Genomic DNA, 24,116 nt, shown 5'->3' with positions numbered 1-24,116 from the left:
CAAGGCAAGGCAAGGCAGCTTTATTTGTATAGCACATTTCAGCAACAGGGCAATTCAAAGTGCTTTACATAAAACATTAAAGAGCAGTTAGAAGACAATTAAAAACAATTTAAAAACATTAATAAACGAATTAAAAACATTAAAAGACAAGAATAAAATTGATAGTGCAGTATAAGAATAAAAGTTACAGTAGATAGGTAGGTAGATAGATAGATAGCTATATTGATTGATTCTGCAGCACAATACTTAAATGGATTTATAGTAAATATAATGCTATTTCTGTCTCATTTGCTTACATTTGTTTTCAGTTAACCAAAATAAACTACATTTATATTTAACTAACACTATATACAGTATATGCTTCAGCTTGTAGCCCTAATTCCCTCTCAGTCGCCAACTAAACCAACAGCCTGCTCAGTCATTTGGTCTTCAGCTGCAGTTGGCTGTGTCCCAGCCCCAGGGACTTGTGGGTAATAAGGCTTGTCTTTGATGATGCTGAGGTGGCACGGTGAGAGGTGATATTGTTAATAATAAGTGTGTGAGCAGGTGGGCGTGTGTGTGTGTGTGTGTGTGTGTGTGTGTGTGTGTGTGTGTGTGTGTGTGTGTGTGTGTGTGTGTGTGTGTGTGTGTGTGTGTGTGTGTGTGTGTGTGTGGGTTACTGTCCTCCACTCACCTAGATATCACTGAGGTGATGAGGTCTAATGAGTAACAACTAGGTGAGCCTCACATGGCTCGTTTTCCCAGAAAGCTCCGGGGCTACAAACTAAGTTTGCAGGTCATGTTCATTCTAAGTGAGTTTAGGGAAGAGAGAAATCTGAAATCTCTTGAATTGAAGTCTTTTAAGTGATTTCACAGTGTCCTCTCTCGTTTTCTTTGTTTCTTTCTTTCTTTCTTTCTTTCTTTCTGCAGCTCTGGTGAATTCACCTTGCGTGTCGCTGACCCCCAGCTGTTTTCTCAACCAGAAACAATTCAAGTTCAAGCCGTGTCAATGCAGGTATCGTATAATAACACAGACACTTTCTTCTGGTACTCTAAATGATATACCTTTTTCCAAAAAAGACCCGAGAGAAATAAATTGTCTTAAAAATGCATCCATACGCTGTAGATCATTGCATCATAAGTGTATTCTCCAAGAAAATTAGAGATATCTAAGAAAGATTGCTGTGAAGATCAAGTTTGTAACATTACAGCTAATAGAGAAGAATAGTCTGCCAAGGCACATTTGTTTCCAAATTTAGTTTATGGTGAAACAATTCAATATTTCTGTCTGTGCTCTGAGGTTAAAATGCCAAGTCGATACTTGTGTCCTTGTTGAGAAAGTTTGCCTTAGAGAGAAAAGACACGTATAAAGCAGCTTTCCTCCAGTTTGAGATGATGCACACATAAAACACGTAGCGTTTCATTTTCAGTTTCTTACAACCTTATACTGTGTAAGGTTGGGCTTTAAGGGCATGATGTTTCCTTCTCACATTGATTTTTGTCATGTCAATACTCAATGTATAAAATGACTGCGAACAGAAGTGTGGTAAATCACATGAGCCTGGTTTATTAGAAATCAAACTGGTTGTTTTCGTGTTTGATGGTGTTTTAAAGGTCCCATGACATGGTGCTCTTTGGATGCTTTTATATAGACCTCTGTGGTCCCCTAATACTGTATCTGAAGTCTCTTTTATATAGACCTCTGTGGTCCCCTAATACTGTATCTGAAGTCTCTTTTATATAGACCTCAGTGGTCCCCTAATACTGTATCTGAAGTCTCTTTTATATAGGCCTTAGTGGTCCCCTAATACTGTATCTGAAGTCTCTTTTATATAGACCTTAGTGGTCCCCTAATACTGTATCTGAAGTCTCTTTTATATAGACCTTAGTGGTCCCCTAATACTGTATCTGAAGTCTCTTTTATACTGTATAGGCCTTAGTGGTCCCCTAATACTGTATCTGAAGTCTCTTTTATATAGACCTTAGTGGTCCCCTAATACTGTATCTGAAGTCTCTTTTATATAGACCTTAGTGGTCCCCTAATACTGTATCTGAAGTCTCTTTTATATAGGCCTTAGTGGTCCCCTAATACTGTATCTGAAGTCTCTTTTATATAGACCTTAGTGGTCCCCTAATACTGTATCTGAAGTCTCTTTTATATAGACCTTAGTGGTCCCCTAATACTGTATCTGAAGTCTCTTTTATATAGACCTTAGTGGTCCCCTAATACTGTATCTGAAGTCTCTTTTATATAGACCTTAGTGGTCCCCTAATACTGTATCTGAAGTCTCTTTTATATAGACCTTAGTGGTCCCCTAATACTGTATCTGAAGTCTCTTTTATATAGACCTTAGTGGTCCCCTAATACTGTATCTGAAGTCTCTTTCCCGAAATTCAGCCTTGGTGCAGAATTACAGCCACTAGAGCCAGTCCAACAATGAGCTTTCCTTAGGATGTGCCATTTCTGTGTCTGTAGCTATTGAGGAGGAGAGAGGGGGGGGCAAGGTGGAGGTGGGGGTGTGGCCTTGACCAACTGCCACTTTGCTCGTTTGAAAGCCATGATGTCTCTCTCTCATGGGTGGGCCAAATTCTCTGGGTGGGCAAAGCAGAGAAAGGGGAGGTAACCTTGCTCCTTATGACCTCATAAGGAGAAGATTCCAGATCGGCCCATCTGAGCTTTCATTTTCTCAAAGGCAGAGCAGGATACCCAGGGCTCGGTTTACACCTATCACCATTTCTAGCCACTGGGGGACCATAGGCAGGCTGGGGGAACGCATATTAATGTTAAAAAACCTCATAAAGTGACATTTTCATGCCATGGGACCTTTTAAGCCCCCAACGTCTCCTTCCAGGCAGCGCTGCGACTGTTGACTTCAAGGCACCTAACCTTAACCTTAACCCTAACCATAACCATTGCCTAATCCTAGTGTCTTCCAGGCAGAGCTGCCTGGAAGGAGACTTTGGGGGCTTTGTTTTTGTTTTTATTTGTCATTGCCTGCTTATCTCTCTACCAAATATCTACACTTCACCAGGCCTAACTTTGTGTTGTTATGCTATTGTTGATTCTGTGTCTCATAATAGCTGTCTCTCTTATCTCTATGTAGTGCAGGCTTTGTTTGTATCTCTGTTTGTGCTTGTATCACTGCTTTTTGTCGTTGATTGTACTTTAAATGCTTTTATTCTTAACATCTGTCCTTGTAACTATTGGCTGCCCGGGGACTAGATGAAATTAAGCCCTCCTGGCTAAAAACGTAACTAAAATTAGGCACCAGTTCACGAACAAAACAAAAAACTGCCACCTGTGCTATAATACTATTTTATTAGTAAATAACTATTATTTTTTTCCCAGTTTACAACTAGATAGCATATTCAGCTATCTAGATACATGGTTGCTGCCATGATCACATTATGCAGTTGAATACATAGTCAATCACATGAATTAGAGGAAACAAAATATCCCATCTATTTAGTTTTTTTAGAACAACAAACACTGTCCCGTCAGACAACACAGTGAGCTGAGAACCTCCTAAATGGCCGCTATGTAACCATTCAGTATATATTCATACAGTCGTACAACATAAGTACAGAAACCTATGTTTCTAAAACACTTAGTGAAATGTGAGATATAGTATCGTTACAATCACTGTTGGATGACAAGCAGCACACAGCCAACAGTTTATCTGGTAAATTTGACAGAGAGTGTAGCCATTTCTCATTTCGCTGCATCATCCCAGCTGATCTGCATTCTTCACTGTTTTGAGGCTCAGCCCGACACAGGGCCGTACTTGGTGTGGAGCTGACCTCGACTTTGGCCCAAATATTGAAAATAATGAGGAACAAGGGATTAAAGGCTCTGAGATTTGTTGATAGGTTAGTGTGCCAGCTGCGTTACTCTCCTGTGTGTGTGTGTGTGTGTGTGTGTGTGTGTGTGTGTGTGTGTGTGTGTGTGTGTGTGTGTGTGTGTGTGTGTGTGTGTGTGTGTGTGTGATAGAGACTACACAGGGGACAAAGTGACAGACGGTTGATAAAAATTAGCAAAACGGTAAAGGTGTGTAACAAATGGAATTAATGATGTAATTACCCAAGTGGAAAATGTTTCATTTGTCTTTATTAGAACAAACAAAACCATCCATATCTGTCACTAAGCGCAGATTTCCAAGCAAAATGTCTTGTTTTTAAAAGTAGCGTTGGTGTAGTTAATTCATAAATTAGTATAATTAATAAATATGAATGATAAAAAACTGAAATAAACGGATTAAAAATGAATATATGCAGGCGAGGAAAAGGGCTAAAAATTATTGCTGTTTACGGTTTTCTTAAATTTGAGTGAGTCCCAAGTAAATTAGTTTTGCAGGCACAGCTATCAGAGTGCTGCTTGCAGATGGTGATCAAGAGGAGCTTCAGCGCTTAGGTGTGTTTGGGGGGTGACTGCTCAATTACACCATCACTTGATTAGCTCAACTTTCTCAGACAATATTAGCTGAAGCAACTGATAAGGAAAGAGAAGTAATTTAAGCACATAACTCAACATCGGTGACTGTGTTTTGACTGACAGTTGATCGGCGAATTTTGTTAATAAAATTACAATATAATTACTATTATTAGTATTTAACACCAGCCTTTTTTATACACATAATCCATAAGACAAACATTTGTCCCAGTTCATATAGTAAGTTTGTGCAACAAATGTGTATGTGTTCACACTTAGGTAGATAGGTGAGGTGAGGCAGGATGCGTTTAAAAAAAGAAAAGTCAGTAAGTTAGTAACTTATTTATTTGTTTCAAAAGCAAAAAAGTCACAAAGTGCTTCACAGAAGAAATAAGGCAACCAACATAAAAAACAGACATAAATATCGGAGGATTAAAACACCATAAATAAAATTAAGAGTAAAATAGAACATTATTATTTATGCGTTATTTGTTTCAAAGCTTAAATAATTAATGTTTATGTTTTCCGGGCAGATAACTTTTCTCTCTTAGGAGCAAAGGTGGAACTAGCATGGCATTGTAGTAGTACAGTATAGTGCAGCAAAACGGTATACGTGCAGTTTAGTATCCCAAATTCCCTCATACAATGTCCTTAATTGTGAACCTGCTAAACCACCTGTGCTGTTTAACAGGTGTTTTATAGTAATTAATGTGCGCATGACAAGTTTGCCGCTCAAAAAGTCATTTATTAAGTCATTTTGTTGCAAATGTGCATTATTTACAAGCGAAAAAATGGCAGGGCGACCCAGTTCTTTGGAAACGATTGTGGCAAATGAGGCCAAATGTTTTCCCGCCACTAATACACACAGTTGCCACGATTTACAGTGTAGCCTAAATAAACCATGATAGGCCTACTTGCCTAACCCCCACCCCTCAAAACTTGTTTTATAAACACTATGGCGCTTTTCCGGCCGCACCCCGACCCAGTCACGAACGGCTCTGCTTACCCAGACCCGAGGGCCTGGACTACTCCAGACCAACTCAAGCACTTAGGCGCAAGGGTATCGCTACGTCTGGGAGGGATTCTGACATATTAGAGGCATTCAGTCATAATCTGCAGATGGTAGCTTTATGGTAGCTTTGGGACACTCAGTTTTGGGAAAAAAAAAAAATAATAAACTAACCTGTCTCAAATAAGACCTTCATCATTTGGGACACTAAACTGCACATATACCCAGCAAAACATCCCTAACCTTAACCAATCCTTCCCTAACCTAGTCGATTTAGTTGCCTAAACCAAATAAAACCTTCATTATTAAGGTGGCAGATCAGAAAACACCCATACGAATAATTCTGGAGCAGCTACCTATGTTGTCTTTCAGTTAGAGTATGAGGAGTTGTTGGATTCTCCAAGATGAGACGTTGATCTCGTCTCATCTCCATCGTCTCTAAAAGTCCATCCACTTAGCAGACATTTCTGACAGCAAACATTAACTCATTATCCTGTTTTTCATCCGTTTTATCGTTGGACTCATTCACTCCAAAGTAAACGCATCCACAAACGTCACAAAGAGAAATACTCTGTGCAGCAACAGAGTGTCACGAGATTCAGAGAATTGTAGGACCCAAGTGCAGAGACAGCTAGGCAAAAAGAAGCTTTGAGGATTTAATACAATATTCCATATAAACAAAAGGTGTCCTGAAAACAGCGGGAAAGGTAATCCGAAATGTGGTAGCTGTCAAAAACAGGAATCACAGGAAACAGGAACACAGAGAAAAAACGGGCAGACTAACAAACAGACACTCCAACACAGAACAGTGACCTGACAACAGACAAAGAAAACACAGAGACTAAATACAAGAGGTAACGAGGAAACAAAGAGACCGGTGACACTAGGCTCAGGAACGGGTGAAACACATCAGGGTGGGGCGGGAAAACACAAGGCAGGAAGTAAAACAAGACAAGACAAGACAGAAAAACAGTCTACCAAAATAAAAATATACACAACCATAACACGGAGTCTCATGCGATTGCATCTTTCACTCTACATCAAAGAGCAACACAAACACTGATGTAACTTCCAGTTTTGCTTGTGTTTACACTAGTGCTACAAAGACATATTCCCATAAATTCAGTCTTTTCTTTGAAAATTTAGATCTTGTACAGAAAGTCAAGAAAATGTCAGGGTTGCTTTGAAAGAAACCGTTGACTGTATTCCAACCTCATTATAAGGAGCACAACATAGTGTAGGGTGACAGGAATACGCTCAGGCATGTCTAAGTTGATATGAACGCACACATACTGTTCCAGCCACAGCCGACGCAAACAAACTACATTGTATATTCTACCTAAATGCAAAAGGCACTGTTGAACAGGTTGACTGTAAAGCAGGATGGCATGGAGAAAAAGACCACTTGTGCTAATGCAGCCCTCCCTGTATAAATAAGGTTGAAAAAAGAAATGATAAGAAGCTGATAGAGATTTCTAGCCAGCAGACACCTCAGAATGTAAAAGCCGTTATGAAAGATATATGCGGCTGCTGGCATTTCCCCCTTCTGACAGAAGTGGCTGCTTCTTTAAAAAAAAAAAAAAAAAAATTCCAAGAGTCTGGTATCTGCTAATGGCATTTTTTGTAGCCCTTTTCATCTTAACGTGGCAACCTTAAACTGAAACTTTTTCCTCTTCTCTCGTGATGTCTCTGCTCTCTTTGCTGTGGACTTTCTGCCTTGCCTTTAGCTGTCAATCTATATCGGGGAAACCTTCTACATTGGACAGTTCAGAATTATGTCTAGAAGTAAATATAAAAGTGTGTTAACAAAAAAATGACATTTAAAATCATGATGGTTATCCTTCAATGCATCATTTTGACCATAGTTCCAGGTTAACAGTCTGTGTTGTGACTGCTTGACACAAAAACATGAGAGGTGAGTTGCAGATAAAAGGCAGTGTTACAAACCAAGAGGCTTACAGGCAGACATGGATGGAATCGACTTGGGAAACACTTCCACTCTGCACCTTGTGCCTCTGACAATCACAGCAGGAAAAAAACAACAAAACAAAGAGCAAACAGAAAAAGAAAAGCAGGAAGCAGCACCACAAAAAAAAATTGAAGTGCTGCAAAGCCCCATGGCCCCATGGGTGACGACAGCTTTCTCCCAAACATGAACCTCACCTCACCCTCACCTGTGAGGTGAGAATAAAAGGTTAGCCCTGCTGAGTCTGCCCGTGTTTGTGTTTGTTTTCCCTCTGCCTCGGGGGAGAGATTGCAGTGGTTTGCCTTTAGTGAACAGGCATGTCTTAGCACGATTTAAAAGCAGCACACACACACCCACTTTCAGCCCCCGCCAGCACATCCGAAACCTTTTGTTTGCCTCCTACGAATTACGAAACACGAAACACACAGGATTACGGAGGGCGCCCGAGGGCCCAGTTGTCTGTCTCTTGGAGATAAGTCCTCTTACGTCTAAAAATGTGTCACTAAACGACCCCCAACAGAACACAAAGGGCAAGGGGCTACAGAAAACAACACGCTCCCTCTGTGTTTCCGCTCTGTCTTGCTGTTTCAGTCGGAGGTCACTTTGGCTCGAAGACACACGGAGGGATTGTGTGTCCCACAAGTCATTTTTCTCTCCGGCTCCAGCTTGTTCCATACGTCCCTCTTTGCTTAAGCTGCTGCTGTCATGGCAAAGAACTGGAGCTCAGCCAGCAGCCGTCGAAGGCAACAAATTGGACCCGAGCCCTGCTGAGCGGCTCGGAGCTCCCAGCAGGACAACTGGTTTGATTTAGGGCCACGCAGCCCATGCCTCTTTACCTGCGCCTTCGTCGCTGCCAGGCTATGATGCTAATAAACGTCTGGCAGAGAGTCCTATTAATATAACCTACATCAAGGCACTTTCTTTGTTGTTTTTTTGTGTCATATTCAAACACACAGACGGTGCAAATGCACTTCTAGCCTCATGAGAATCTTCCATTGATATTCATATATATTCATTAATATTCATGAATGTATAAGAATAAATTAATATTCATTGATATTAACATTAACTCCAAGCTCAAAAGATCATGTATGCATAAGTGTGGGGAAAACTATTTGTTTATTCAAATAATAAAAAGTACCTTTTCTAAAAAGTTAAAACTTATCAACACTTGGTACATTGTTCACCCTACAGACACCCCTAAACACTAAAATATTAGAGCCATTACTTACTCAATTATATTACTTACTCAATTAAAAACCCCAAAATGTGGACAAACATAAGTTCTAATTAAGTCTGATTTCTCAAAGAAGGGAGGGTCGGCCAAAATGGCTTTACTTTATAAAAATATCCATGCTCTGCACTTCTAATCCTCCATATCCTTTTTACACAAGCATAGAGGTAAAAACCCCAGACAGACCAAGGCAGACACATAGTGAGCTCTGGATAAAGTAATACCTTTGATCAAAATAGGAGGCCTCCCACTCTCATTGGTGCTCCTGAAATGACTTTGTTGGCGAGATGAAGCCTTTCGGCTCTTGCTGAGAGGCTTTAGGTACGGCTGACTGCAGCCTAATGAGGCGCCCTGCTGAACCTCACCTTCATCTCCCTCAGTGACAGGACACTATGCCCCCCCCCATGCCCCCTAACCCTCTGGGAGAAAATTCATCATTTGACAATTTGGGGAAAATTGATGTGTCCTATTGCTTTGCTCTCAGTCAGCCTTTATAATTTCACACCGACACTGAAACAGGGTGTGGCAATGATCGATTTATCAGTCTGTCTGTCTGTCTGAATCTAATTTATCTTTGTCAGATTGTAATGAAAACATGTTCTTATTCTCGGACTTTCTTCCTTTTTTCCTTTTAATAATTTCTAGCCTCCGAGGGTTGTGACTCTCTCTCCTCTACCTGTGGAGGGCCGCGGCGCCCTGGCAACCATCACCAAGTCGGTCCTGCAGGTCGACGACCTCGACAACGCAGCCGATGTCCTGGTTATGGTCCTTGAACCGCCCCGCCGCGGCCGGCTGACCCGTCTCCACGGTGACCGGGCGCTTAGCCGATTTAAGCTGGAGGAGCTGACACGGGAGCAAATCCAATACGTCCATGACGGCTCGGAGGGGGCGGAGGATGGGATGGTGCTGCAGGTCAACGATGGCCACAGTTATAGGAATATTCTCCTCCAAATCCACATCAATCAGAAGGTAGGATAGGCAGAGGGGCACTCTGGGATGTTTGATATTTATACAGCAAATCCATGCTTTCAATATTCCAAGATTAGCAACTGTAGAGGTCTGCATTTATCCACTGATCCAGCATTTAACTAATATTAATACTGAATGGATTCTACAGTATTGGTGTATTGCAAAACAGGTCTGGAGTCTGTTAGGGTTAGAGGTTAGTTAGGTATCAATCAATCAATAACTTTATCTGTCCCCAGTGGGGCAGTTGGTTATGCAGCAGTTGTATGCAAATATTTAGCACACATAAAGCACAGGTACTGTACAATACAACACAAAAAAGAAACATTATGCAATTAACTACCTTTTTTAGGTTTAGTTTACTGCTTGTTGTAAAGAGTTTCCTGTGCAGTGCAAGTTATTGAGTTATTTTTCTGCAGACATTGACAACCTTATTGAGTCCTTTTTTTGTTGAGAGATTGGTACCAGCACAGGCTCAATAACAGATCGATAAAACATTGTCATCAGGGTCCTGTCCACCTGGAACTTAGAGAGTTTCCTGAGAATACAGGCTTTTCTTGTACACCATGTCAGTGTTTCTCTCAAATGTCAGTTTCTTGTCTAGTATAGTTCCCAAATATTGCAGAAGTTGGACTCCACTATTTCTATTTTCTGGCAATCAATCACTGTACTGCCAGGTAAAGGTTGGTTAGAAGGTTTCTAGAAAGACTCTCAACTTATTATTTTTTATATTTTCTCTTGTAAAAGAGGCAACAGTGCACCGCTGGTCGAGCACTTTTGCGATGGCTACAGCCAAGGACAAAAAAATAACAAATATACTTTTTCGTAAAAGAACTGTAAAGCTCTCTGGTGTTTTAATTTAGAGTTGTCCTGCTGCTCACTGCCTCAGTTTCAACATCTCTGCAGAGGCAACTGTTTCGATCCTCTATTAATACTGGATTCATTTCTTTCCTCAATGTTACGCAACTGTGCCAGCATTAAAGCTCCAGCATCTCAAGCAACTATAGTATCCAGACTGTAATTTAGACAGGATGAAGGGCGGGAAAAGCAATAGATTTTTTATTACATCTTAAGGGATTGAGCCAAAGTGCAGAAGTTCACAAAGAATGTGTTAAAAAGTGAGACTACAATAAGTGCATCTTCTGACAAATCTACAAAAAAATCACTTCTACTGTCAAATGCAACATCTGCTACATTCTATGCAACTTCTTTGTGTCGTGTGCATGCTGTGGTAATCTTTATTTATTGATTGCATTCATTACATTCTACAGTTATACTGTAAATTGTTAATGATTTTTGCATTTTTATCCATTTTAGAGTTCACTTAGTGGAAACATATTCCTCTAGCAGCAGGAAACATTTTTTGTGCGTAAGGGAAAATACTTGTGGAGTTATAATCGGTTTATAATCGAATAAATGCAGAGCAGTGTGCACATTTGATCTATTAAAAATAAACTCAAGGACTGATTTCTGTATACTTCCCCCAGAAGTTCAAAGTTAAACAGTTAGGAAGAGAAAATGTTTAATAAATACACTTAGATATTCAAAGTGGTCAGATTCAAGGTAACTGCATGTGTGTCTCAACTGAAAGACACATTTTCAAGGTGTTATTAATGTGTAGAAGTTGTCAGAAGTGGATAATGTTGGATCTCAAAAAAATATTCCTATTGGTTTTACTTTACTACACAGTTGAGTGACATTATTCATTCTCTGACTTGCTGTCTAAACATTTTAGACAGCCACTGTGTTCCTCTAAACTCCTCTCATTGCCTCAACCTCAGCATTAATCACACTGATTGTACTTGACGTGTCCACACAGTGTGCTTTGTTGACTTTATCCCTGAAAATAGTTTTCTGGAGTCACAGGCTAATGCCTGCGTATTTAAGCACTGTAACAGAAAGAGCGATCAGGCATTTGAAACGGCAGCCAGTATCCCTCTTCTGTCATCGCTTCTGGTGAGGTTTTTATGACAAGGACGCAATTATCTGGCTACAAGTGCCGGCCACCGTGACCGAAGCGGGGGGAGTGTGTGTGTTTGGCATGAGACAAATTTGGCAGCTCACTCAGTTACAAAACATGAGCACATACACACACACACACACACACACACACACACACACACACACACACACACACACACACACACACACAGAACTGAAGACCAAGCAGGACCTGCTTCTAATATTGAAGATGTCTAGACATACAAGCATCAAAGGTGTGTGTGCGTGCGTGCGTGCGTGTGTGTGTGTGTGTGTGTGTGTGTGTGTGTGTGTGTGTACTTCTTTATGGGGTCCAGTTTTAGCCCTCGAGAGAAAGGACATTTTGGAAAGCAAGGAAATTTTGATGGGTCTTCACTTCTTCAAAACACTGTTTGTGACTTAAAACTAAGATTAAAACTTTTTGTCTAAAGTTCAGAGATGTGGTTGTGATGATTAAGGGTAGGGTAATGCTGAATCAGACTACATGATATCAGCCTAATCATAGCCCAACCTGGCAGACATAGGGCGTCGGCTTAGATCTAGTAGCTTAGACCTTGGTGTTGCAAGTGGATCTGTCAAACAATAGAAAAGGCATAGTCATTTTTTCTTTATTTTTTTTAGGCTTTTTTCGAACTCAAGACAGCCAGCATCATATACACCACCATTGTCTGTTAACATTCTTGTTCCTGGAAGTCGGTTCCAAGCACTTCCTTCCCGATAACATAACACGAGTCGTGAAAGACGGCTAGTTATGATTGGTCGTTGACCAATGTGTAGTCTGTCATATCTGTCGGCCGAGTCACGGCAAGCGTTTATGACTCTGTAATCGACTGATCTGACCCAGTGACCATTGAACAGACAGAACAATTGTGTAGTCTGAACTCGACATTAGGGACTATAGGAATATATTGTGTTCGATGAGGGTCTTCACAAGTATTGAAATCCATTTATGTGTGTATCAGTCTTTTTTTTTGTGCTCCTCTCACAGCTGTATCAATGTCCCACTGTAAAGGATCACAGTCTATAGATACCTGTGATCCACACATCCACTGTTGACACACACACACACACACACATACACACACACACACACCAACAAAACTGATAGACTGATTTACATACGCACATAGATATACTAAGAGAAACTTTTCCAAGTTTTATATTTTTTACATTTTCTATTTTAAGTCAAAGCCGCAAGTAGAGTGAATTCATTTCTACACCAGATTCAATTAAGACCCATAAACTGAATAAAAATATACATTTATTTTAAAGGTTTTTCAATGGTGTTCATTTTTGTTTTGATGCCCTTTAACTATTGCCAATAACACATTGTACACATTTCCTCCAACATTTTTTATAAAACATACAGAAACCTTTAAGTTTTTTGAGACAAATCAATTATCAAGTCTTCTTGAGCAAATTGCAATCAAGTTGGAAATGTAAAAGCTGAAAAAGACACAGCCTTCAATGCATTTTAATGACATTTTAATAAAAACCTAAACAAAAAGGCATAAATGTTCATCTTTAGCGTTTGAGTCAAGATTATAGTCCCCAAAATATAGTGAAAATAAAACCATAAACTCATTGTTTTCTGTTCTTACAGTATATTTTATTTCTTTAAGCCACACTCTGTGTTATAGAATTAATAATTAAAGACAAAACTGTTAGGAAACAATCCAATCACGATTGTTTTGTGGTCCGTATGCTATCATCTACTGGTTTGACCTCTGTGAGTTGATTCTGAAAGCAGTTACGAAATCTCTGAGAACAAAGAGACACAAAGCAGGGTTCAGTTCAAAATGTCCTAAAGGTTTAGTAAGACACACAAGAATATATACATTTTCTAGTAGTAGATAGTAGAAAGATAAGAAAGAAGCTCCATAGGAAAGGAGGATTGGTTCAAGGTTGGTTCTCACAGAATAATCTTCAGGAAGGAGTTACAGAAGAAGAAGGAAGAAGTGTTACAATTCATGATACAAATTGAAACCGATGAGAGGCTTTGTTTAGAGTTTTTCCAGACTGGAATGTAACATATTCACAACAATAACTACATGGATTACCTTCAAATCACAAGTCGAGTTTCCAAGCGGTAAAATCTTAAGTAAGTCTCACAGCATTAAGTGCAAAACTTGAGTTATGTACTGACAGTTTTAAGTCAGGTCTCATGTCTACACACACATGCTGTATCTGACTTACAGTACACGCAGACTTAAAGATATATTTTCCTGCTTTCAGTCCACGGTAGTAACTGCACTCGACTTTGGTTCAGATTTCATATCATTGAAATAGAAACCTTCCCATGATACTAAACACCCCACCTCATTGTGAGCCAGTTATACTTTTGACCTTATGGCAACAGAGAAACTTTTTGGTGATATATTTTCTGCTCACACAGTCACTACAGTTTGGTTTTGGAGGGCAGCTCTGTTTGTCTGGCTGCATACAGATGGTGTGCTTCAGGCTCAACTCCTCTGCTTTTTTCCTTTTTGTAAATCAATAACATCCCACACACACACACACACACACACACACACACACACACACACAGTATCCATTTACTGTGAAATGTCCTGATGCTGCATTCTGTCGTGCATTAGACTGAGCAGGATGGACAGCATGATGGAAAGCTGGGAGAATGCCCTTGATTTATGTTGGAGACTTTTTGGCCAAGTCCCAGTAGCCGTAGGGAGAGAAGTAGCAGTTACTAAACAAGAAGAAGAAGAAGAAGGTACTCCATCTACTGAAGCGAAAGCTTAACTCACCTCTCTCTCCTTTCTCTTGTGGTTTCTTTCAAAACTTGCATCACAGAGCAGCTGTGTGTGGTAAACATAAAGCATGCTGCGTGCAGCTTACTGATGTCACCTCGCAGGATTTCCAGATATTCAAGTTCAAGTTCAAGTACAAACCTCCTGCTGCTATGAGGAGCTGCCAACGCGCCAGGTTGTCTAATGTAGATGTAACACTAGGCATCCTGCTGAGGAAGCTACTTTTGAAAGTGCATGAGAATAAGCTGCAAAAAAGAGCTAATAAGATCAAGGCAATGAAACCCCAAAATCTAATTTAAGCTCAATGACGTCCTCCATGAACCCCAACTTCCACAAAGCTCAAAAATAAAACCCTGAGTGATTATTGGCTCCGCCTGGACTTTAACAATTCCGAGCCAATGAATCCTTAGTTTTCAGAGCGTGGCACTCTTTGTACTTCCAAGCCCACCATCCAGGCTGCAGCAGTGGCTGTCGATGCCAGGCTGTGCCTGGGACAATAGGCTTCCTGATAGTTGGATTACTGAGCTCTAAAGCAGGAGACTAATCAGGCCCTTAATGACCCTCTGATTGATGGACTTTGTCTCCACTGAGGCTGAGCCCTGAACTGAGATGGAGCTCGGCTGAATAGAAAGCAGGGCCCTTGGCTTTCAATTACTGTCTCGGGGAGAACACTTTGAGCCTCTAAAAATACCTCAGGCTTTTCTGTTACTTTGCAGAAATGGAAGGGAATTAGATATTTTTTTCTGATCAGCCGTCAGGCTTTGGAAGGCTAATAGCTCAGCGTTGTTCTCAAGCTGAGGAAGCTGGCTGAGTGCTTTGAGTTTAGCTCTTCTCTCAAGTTTTCTTTTTGAAGTCTGTGATTACGTTTTATATTGCTGTGATTTGTTTCTGTTAAAGCTGGCGGCCCATGTCACACAGCCCCCATGTTTACTTTTGATAGAGGCTCTGATTTTAGACACCACGGCAGCATGTTTAATTGAGATTAAATTAGAATTTGTTGCAGATAAGAATTCCATCTCCATTCTGTGACTTTCACTCACTGTTTGACATGTCCATCAGCTCGTCCTGTTCATCCCTCCCCTGCTGGAATTATGGAAAAATGAGAGATGACAATGTTATTGTCATTACAACAGCATGGCCATCCCGGTTGGCAGTAAGCCGATGTTTTATGGATGACACGACTCCATCTCTGCAATGTTTCTGTTTCCGTTTATGTGGACTGCAGCCAGCTCTCCATCCAGCATCATCTCTATTTACAGTCCATCTCAGATCTGGTGGCTCAAAGCCCTTTAATGGTCTCTTATTATTCAATTTTAATGCATTTGTTCTAAAAAGTACTGCAGCTAAGGAAAATAATAATATTCTTTAGGCTTTATTTTCTAAAATATATTTTGGCCATTAAGGTATGAAAAAATCTATTATTTGGCTGATCTAATCACGACCAACAACCCCTGTCCATTTAACGATAGATAGATGGATAGATGGATAGATGGATAGATGGATAGATAGATAGATGGATGGATGGATAGATAGATAGATGGATTGATTGATTGATTGATTGATTGATTTGTCATGAGTCTCTAAAAGCAGGTGCAAGTGCTTTCTGTAGCATAAAGTCTGGTCACTAATGGACATAGCTAATCAAATACTTCTTGCAATTTTGGCCAACCCCAATCCTGGTGCATCATACAAAACAGGTTGAAGCAGTATTAATACATGGTTAATAGGTATCATCCTAAACTTCTCTCATCCAGTTTGGAAGCAGAGGATGGTTAATGTTTATGTAATGATTTATTGTCTGGCGGCCAGAGCAGTTTTTAACACTGCAAGTCGAAGTCAAAAGTCGTAGGCCAAGTCTTCCCAAAGAATATGCAATTTGCATTCAATTGCAAGTCTTTCAGATCTGTGAATGTTGACTATTGAAATGGTCTGTAACAGTGTCTGTCCCTGTCTGACCCCAATTTGTCCCCATGAATATATTTCCTTTCGTGTCAAGGATAAGTCAAAATCGAGACTTGAATGTTATTCAAGTCTTAAGATGTTAAAGGAGGAATATGCTCATTTTCGGGTTCACTTGTATTTTCTTTGTTTTACTAGAACCTTTTACATGCTTTAATCAAAAAAAAAAAAAGATCACGTTCTTTTTCTCATACAGTCTGTCTAAATAGAGAAAAACTGCACCTGTGTCTTTAAGCCCCCCCTTCCGTCTGCTGTGATTGGTCAGCGTTTTGGGTTTTGGGTCTTTTCACATCTGTGCATCATTGCAGCCGGGGAATGACTGTAGCAGCACTTTGTATCTATATATAGTATAGTTTTTAGAGTGTCTGTCAGGTCAAAAATAAGTAAAATAAGCTTGAGCAGTCCAAGTCAGTCCTAATTGTTGTGACTCAAGTCCAAATTTCAAGCCTTTATCTCAGCTGGCCAATTGCATGATCTCTGTGGAAATCAGAAGTATTAGCCAACTTATAAATCCTCTGACCTTTTTTTATTTTGTGCTGTTTCTGGGTGTGAGTGTCCTTGAGAGACCTTAGTGCTCATCAGGAGAGGTTGATAATCTCCTCGATGACGTGGTCCTCGGAGTTAAAAGCCTGCCTTGCTGACTTATGCGTTTCCTCTGCTGCTCGTCTGTGATTCGTCGCCTGCTGCTGCCACACTGAAATAGTTTGATTTGGATCAGCCGAGCGGCGGGCAGAAGAGTCGCGGATGGCCAGCAGGTTGTTATCTGCAAACACAGACAGCCACACATGCACACACATTCAATCTCACACCTGTGCACACTTTTGTAAATCTATTATTACCCACTGCCGCAGTGTTTCTGCTACTGCACTGATCAGTGTGTGTGTGTGTGTGTGTGTGTGTGTGTGTGTGTGTGTGTGTGTGTGTGTGTGTGTGTGTTCAGCTAGAAAGACTGACCTCATTATTGTGTTAAAGTTTTGGTACTACTTTTTAATAAAAGGCTTTATTACTGGCTAAGAAGTCGTCATGCTTTTTAAATCAGTTAGAAGCCAATAACAAGTTTTGTGTTGGCTGTCTGTTAAAAAAATCTATTTTCCTTTTTATAATGCAATTATAAATGTTTGGCTGTCCATCAATAAACACTTGTTGGTTTCTTAGGACCTTGTTTAGTTCGGACTTTCGAACTTATCAGTTTGAATCGGAACCAAAATTACGTGTTTAGTAAGTGTAAAAACCTCGCCAGGACCAAACAGCCCAACCTTGGTTCGACAAAAACAGGGGGTCAGGGTAAAGATCAAACTGAACCATGGTCTGGTTAGCTTCTGGTGTGAAAGCATTTTTTCGGACCAATTACAGGAAGTTCTGGCAGGCTGTCATTAGGTTCTAAGAGCAGGGAAGCTCAGTGCCTCAACTCACTAGGTTGATTTCATGCGGACTTGTGGCTTCTACAGGGGCATAAACCATTTCACAGTCTCATAGCTCATGGTCTAGCTTGGATGGGTTAGACATTATGGGAAATAATCCAAATCCTTATGGAAAAAATAATTGTGATTTTCACTTTCAGAACCACACTGTTGAGCTCTACAGTATACAATCTAACAAAAATGTGAACCTTGGACAATGGTTCAGACTTTCAGGTGTGAAAAGCCCCTTTCTCAAATGCCATCATTAATTAATGTCATTGTTGATGTATTTCTCTTGGTGTAGATGCTCTGCAAATCCCCCCCTTTGTACTGTATAAGTGATCTGACAGTTTATTGAATGGCTTCTTGATAAATGAAATTGGTAAAAAGACAAAGAATTGTTTTTACCATATGGCAACCCCAAAGTTGTTCTGAGTAATAGTTTACAATGATCTAGTCTCGCATTGCCAGACCTTCCTCCACAGCGCTGCTGAGGAAGGTCTGGCTAGTCCACAAAACATTCCAGGATGGGAGAAAAACGTGTTCTGGTTTATTGGTATTTCTTTAAACCAATTACAATCGTCTTGGGCGGAGCTAAACTGTTTTGGTGGAAGTGTGCTTGTGTTTTAGTCATACAACAGAAAACTCAGATAGTCTAGCTAGCTGTCTGGATTTACCCTGGAGAGATCTGAGGAGCGGTTAACCATAGTCCTCATAAATCGAGCAGAGTTTCGAATGCCAACACAAAGAAAGCGGAAGGTGACGGACATCCGGCCAAAAAATGAGGGACATCCCGCAGATCTTTCAGCAACACTGGAGCCATCCCCTAAATTAATCGTCGCCAATATAGACTAACAATGATCTGTCTAAGGGTATCTTATTAGAAAGTGTCCTTTAGAATCGATTTATGCTCAACTTTAATGCATTTTTTAAGATTACTGTTATACTATTGTGTTATGTCGTCCTGAGAGTATGGTAAAATTGGATTAAGTACAACCTCCTGTTCACGAGATCACATCCAGTGTGGAATTATGTACAATCACCCGTGAGCTAATGATGACTTTTCAGTGCATATCAAGATGTTTGGTTAAATAGGAATGTCATAGTTTTTTATTAATTTCCCTACTGTCAAAAGTTTTTTTCTTACTGTGAAAAGTTTCCCAGGCAGTATCCGTTTTTTATATAAACTATTTTTGACAGCTAGATGACTTTTAAATTCTTTAACTTCCAGATGTAAAATGTGGAGCTTCTGTTTTCAGGATAAATAGGTGGGTTTTATAGATGCCTAAGAAGTATGTCATACCTGTTTTTATTTAGTCAGCAGTGTGACACGGTGAGTAAGAGGTCCAGCTCAAATCCTCCCTGACAGCAGGCATCTTCCCTGCTAAAATGTCTTCGAGCAACACTGAATCATCCACCAGCAATGTGTGCTCTCTGCAGCTGATCCTGCTCTTTGTTCTTTGCTTTGGAGGGAGGGCGAGCCAATGATGAGTTACTCTGTCACAGATCAATAGAGCATCACAAAAATAAGTCTGATTTCAAAGTTGAGCGAAAGCACAGATTGATACATTACTACCTGATGGAGCGGACTCTGGGCTTAGTGCTGCTGATTGACAGCTCTGCAACGGGCTCCTGGGACTCACAATGCCGAGGTTACAGCAGATGTGGATCCTGTGACAAAGTGACAGTGGCATCAGTTGCACCGGAGGAACAAAGTCTATTTTTATTTTATTTCTCTTTATACATCAATGCCTACAACACAGGGATTTCACATGGGGTTTCTCAGTTTGAATAATACTCAACATATTGCTCAGTGTACTATGTTTAAGAGTAAACTTAATTTGCTACTGCACCTGTGGCTACCGTCCAGGTCATGCATGCTTACGCATGTGATCCAAATACCTGCCGCCTGTTAAGCTCTGTCCAGGGAAAAAAAAAAACTGTGGCAAACTTGATATAATATATTTTATTTTTCTAGTTTGATTGGTTTTAACTAACAAACCATCTTGTCAAAGTTTCACAAAGTTCTGGAAATTCACAGACAGTAGTTAGAAAATGATAATCAGACAGTTGGATGTCGTTAATCTTCAAATAAATTAAATATGTATGTTAAGCAGAACTTGCTGTACCCAAACCAAAAGCAACCACAATGTCACAAGGCTTCAAATTTATATTTGTGTGTGTTTCAGGCTGCTGACTCTCCTCATATGCTGTCTGTACCCATGACCTGGGTAAAAGAAGGAGGCTTGGTGCGACTGGATAAAAAATACCTGCTGGCGGATTACAAGGGAGTCGGCACCGATGGCATCGTCTACACCATCCTTGTCTCAGATGGACAACCTAAATATGGTACAAACTCACTAACACTGAGAGTTTAACTCTCTAACACTATGAGATTCACTTCAAAACAGGCTCTTTGATACTTTTAAAGAGCTGGAAGATTGCTCCTCAAGTGGCTTGATTTTTGCTGCAGTTTGGTTGACATTTAATTAAAACTTTTTTAAATGTCTTCTTTTCAGAATATCATAATGTATCCGATTAGCCAGTTCAACTTGAGTATAAGTAGGATCTGATCAACTCCATTAACATTAATCCTGACCGTGAGACACATTCTTACAGATCCCGCCACGGTTATGGGCCAAGATAGAAGCCCATAACTTCTTACCCTAACCCCTAATTCTGGTGATGATGTGATTCCAGTCATTGATGTATAATACATGAGAGAAAGAGTTCATTACCTCCACCTTTTCTGTCTCAGGTGAAGTGGTGCTGGTGTCCATGCCAGCTGACGGCCCGCCAGAAGGCTGGCGCCCCTCACTAACCGACGACCGAGGCTTCACGCCCACAACTTCCTTTACTCAGCAGGACGTCAACGACGGCACCGTCTGGTACCGCCACTTTGGCAGCGCCACCAACAGCGACTCTTTCCAGTTCCAGGTTAGTGCTGATTCTTACCGTACACCCCATTTACACTGGACAACCGTCTCACTGTTGTCTGATTCAATGAATATGCTTCAAGTTTACTATGACACAAAGCATACTTTCATGCTTCAAGTCTGTTTTTTTCTGACCTTTTCAGTGTACAACTACAATAATTGTGTATTAATTTAGGCTCGTGCCAATACAAAGTGAAAACTTAAATCGCCTATGTCATTACTTTCCGTCACTCAGAAGTGTAGAAGTGATCTCAGTAAAGTACAGAGAAGAAGCACTACAGTAATGGGACTACAAAAATGGAAGTAGGGTATCATGATTTGAAGAACAAACAAAGAAAAGCTCAATGCAGAGTTTCAACAGAGCGTTAAAATTTGCTCATTCAGTTGCACTATTCTAATTATTGACAAACCTTTTAAACTCAATAGTAAGATACAAGATGTAATAAGTACGATAAACTAAACATAAACATATGCCAGATGAATTCTGAGATCACCTACAGTAGACCATTATATGAAAACCCCCCGGAGGAATACACTTTGGGGACAAACACGACAAGGTTGTTGTTTTTTTTTCTTCCTACTGAGTGTGTAGAATACTGTCTGTATAAATAATTTCAGGAAACTGATAAAAGAAAATATATACGCTGTGACAAGTGGAAACCTCAGGGGGCCGAGAAAGAACGTCTCACCCTGAAATCAAAAAGAGGTGGAGATGGTGACTTGAGTGTTCTTTGAAGTTCACACTCGTACTCTTGTTCCCATGTTCCCTTGTGTTTACCTCTTCTCTCCTTTTCTTCTCTAAATGTCTCCCTCTGGCTTGATTTATTTCACCCCCCCTCCTCTTTCTCTCATTTATCTCTGTCTCTTTCACCTCTATGTGCATCTACTGATCCTTCTAATATTTTTCTCATAACCATGGAATTCTATAAAACTGTGTGGTTTATAGGAATCTGTACAAACTGTTCTTCAGCCTCTGTTTTTTTTTATTATCGAAGTTACAGTCTGCTCATCACTCAGCAGTTGTTTTAATCACCAACCACATAACTGTTTCTGGGCATTAATGCAGGCAACAATTCGGCACGCGTCTCCATTCTTTGTCCTTCCCCACTTATTTTTCTCCCAACTTTCCTTTAAGTGTGTTCACAATGGATTTCTTCTACTTCACTTCAGACCTTGGTACCAAACTTCCTGTGTGACTCATAGGCATTTAAAATCAACCCATAGCGACTTATCTTGATTAGGGTTAATGACCCCAAATGACATGCAAATTGGCCCCAAATCCGAGAAAATCCCAGTAAAACAGATGCAGCATTCATCACGCCTTAGTTAGAGCATTTTCATGCCAGTCTCTCCTCGACTCCATAAAAAAAAAAAAAAGAGGCAGCCAAGAGCTTGTAGCTACATCTAATCATTTCTCTCCCTCCGTCCAGCCCCCCACATCTTGGCTTCATCCATCAGGGCAAATGGGTTTCAATTACACAGTGCTGGATTCAAATTAAACTCTGAAGTGTCCCATCATTTTGACGGGAAGTGGAAAAGCAGAGGAGGCGAGGAAAAGCGTAACCAATTGCAAACTGAACTTCTGCAAGCATTTGTGCTGATTGTCAGAGGTGGCGATTGAACGTGACGGTTTGTCAGAGTGGTATTATTGTCCTCTGATGGTTTTTATCCAAGTGTGTGCCACCTACTTAGAACTGATGGATTTGAAATTCTTTCTGCTTCTGCAACTTGGATCTCTGCAGCTGAAGGAAGTGGGCTGCACAGCACTTTAGACTCTTGCACTGATGTGTTATTTTGCTAATCGTAAAGATGGTAATTTAGTGTCCCTGAAATCTTTTGTCTGAAGTAAAAGTTTCTTCTTTTCAAAAACAAAACAAAATAAAAACAAAGTTTTTATTGTCTGCCTAAAGGTATATCTTACCGAACCCATGCTACAAAGAACCTGGACACGTGTGCTGTGCAGTGTACATTTACCCTGTTGATAAAAAAATAATAATAGGTTATTATTATGTATGTTTAGCAGGACAAGGGGCACCAATCTAGATAGGGACCTTTATTGCATGCTGTTCCCTGTCACTCTCTCCCTTCATTTCCTGTCATCTTTTTACTGTCACTGAATAATCAATAATTTACTACAGCTGCAAAACACCACCTTTAATAAATCCAGCTGACTCAGCACTGACTCTTATGGTAACAGCATTACTTGTGATTGGTGGCGCTGACTCCAAGCTTCATTCTGGTGTTACATTACTTCTGAGTGACAGAGCTGACTACAACTTCTTGAACTTTCTTCCCCCTCAAATGCCACCAAACGCCACTGATGTGACAGGAACAAGCAACAGCAGAATAAGTAAGTGCTGACAAAAATTGGCTTTTAGGAGGAACAACCAAAGCTGCTGCTGTTGCGTATGTACATCAGGGGACAAAACAAGTTTAGGCTACATATTGTGGAGAGGTTTGAGTAAGATAAATAGAGCACCACTAGCAGTTTGAAATAAAAGTTGAAACCAAAAAAACAGTTACTTTAAGCAGCGTGGGCGGAAAGGAGTCAAGTTTTTACTCCAGTTAGGAAGGCAGAACGGATCAAACTGATTCACCAGCTTATCCATCACCTATTAGCAATTCTTTTAACTTCATTTTAATTTCTAATTTTAAATCATCTGCTGCATTATAAGCAAACAAAAGTACAGAGGTCAAAGGCCATGGCCTCAGCACAGTGCTGGAGAGAAGAAGAAGAGCAGCTGAGAAAAGGGGACCAGCCTTTTCTGTTTATGAAGGTGGATTTCTTTTACTGAAGGTGGAGCTCTTTTCTTTGAGTGTGCAGCATCATAATAAACATCATAATTAGGTATGTGACGCAACTTTGGCTACATCTACACTACTAGATTTCAATTTTTAAGCAACGTTTTCAGACAAAAACCATCAGTTCAGTAGCCGAACTAATCTCCGTCCATAATAACACGTCTGACAATGCATATCACATTCACTGAGCATGGGCGTTATGGTGTAAACAGGACGCAGATTGTCTGATGTTAGTCTGCAGTTAAAAATCCTGAATGTATAAATTGAAAATACAGAAAATACTAAGAACAACAATGGCGAAAAAGTAAGACTAGGGATTTATTTGCTTGGACCGATGACGAGGTGGAACTATTACTGAAATGTATGTTAGCCTAACCGATAAGACTGACTGACGTGCATTGTTGTATCCAAAGGTCTCAGATTGTGCCAGTCCAGACTACAAAGCAACCCTTATGTTTCCAAACCAAAACGGGGGGCTGCAGTTTCCAAATGTCTCCATTTAGGGGCTCGGAAATGTTGAAGTAGTGTGGACGGCAGGCGTAAATGTAGCAAAAGATATTTGTTTTTAAACCCAAACGTAGTAGTGTACATGTACGCTATGTCATGGCAGGTGTATTGCTCAGGACCCATGGAAGTGAAGTGTGAGTGTAAAGTTTATGAGATGAGCGATTCTAAAGAAAACTGCAAGCAG

General features: G+C 40.3%; 1 protein-coding gene across 2 annotated transcripts in view; it reads left to right on the top strand.

Annotated features, from left to right (window-relative positions):
- The window catches only part of fras1 (Fraser extracellular matrix complex subunit 1), a 259,913-nt gene that overhangs the window by 168,429 nt on the left and 67,368 nt on the right, over positions 1-24,116 (top strand). For both annotated transcript variants that reach the window (XM_028577114.1, XM_028577115.1), the window contains exons 27-30: positions 910-994; positions 9,263-9,586; positions 19,877-20,036; positions 20,446-20,624. In XM_028577114.1, coding sequence (XP_028432915.1) covers positions 910-994; positions 9,263-9,586; positions 19,877-20,036; positions 20,446-20,624 — 748 coding nt within the window. The remainder of the gene's footprint in view (positions 1-909; positions 995-9,262; positions 9,587-19,876; positions 20,037-20,445; positions 20,625-24,116) is intronic.

Source organism: Perca flavescens, chromosome 5 (genome assembly GCF_004354835.1).
Source record: "Perca flavescens isolate YP-PL-M2 chromosome 5, PFLA_1.0, whole genome shotgun sequence".
NCBI classification, from domain to species: domain Eukaryota; kingdom Metazoa; phylum Chordata; class Actinopteri; order Perciformes; family Percidae; genus Perca; species Perca flavescens.
Note: the sequence above shows the minus strand (reverse complement) of the source record. Positions and strands in the feature narration are given on the sequence as shown.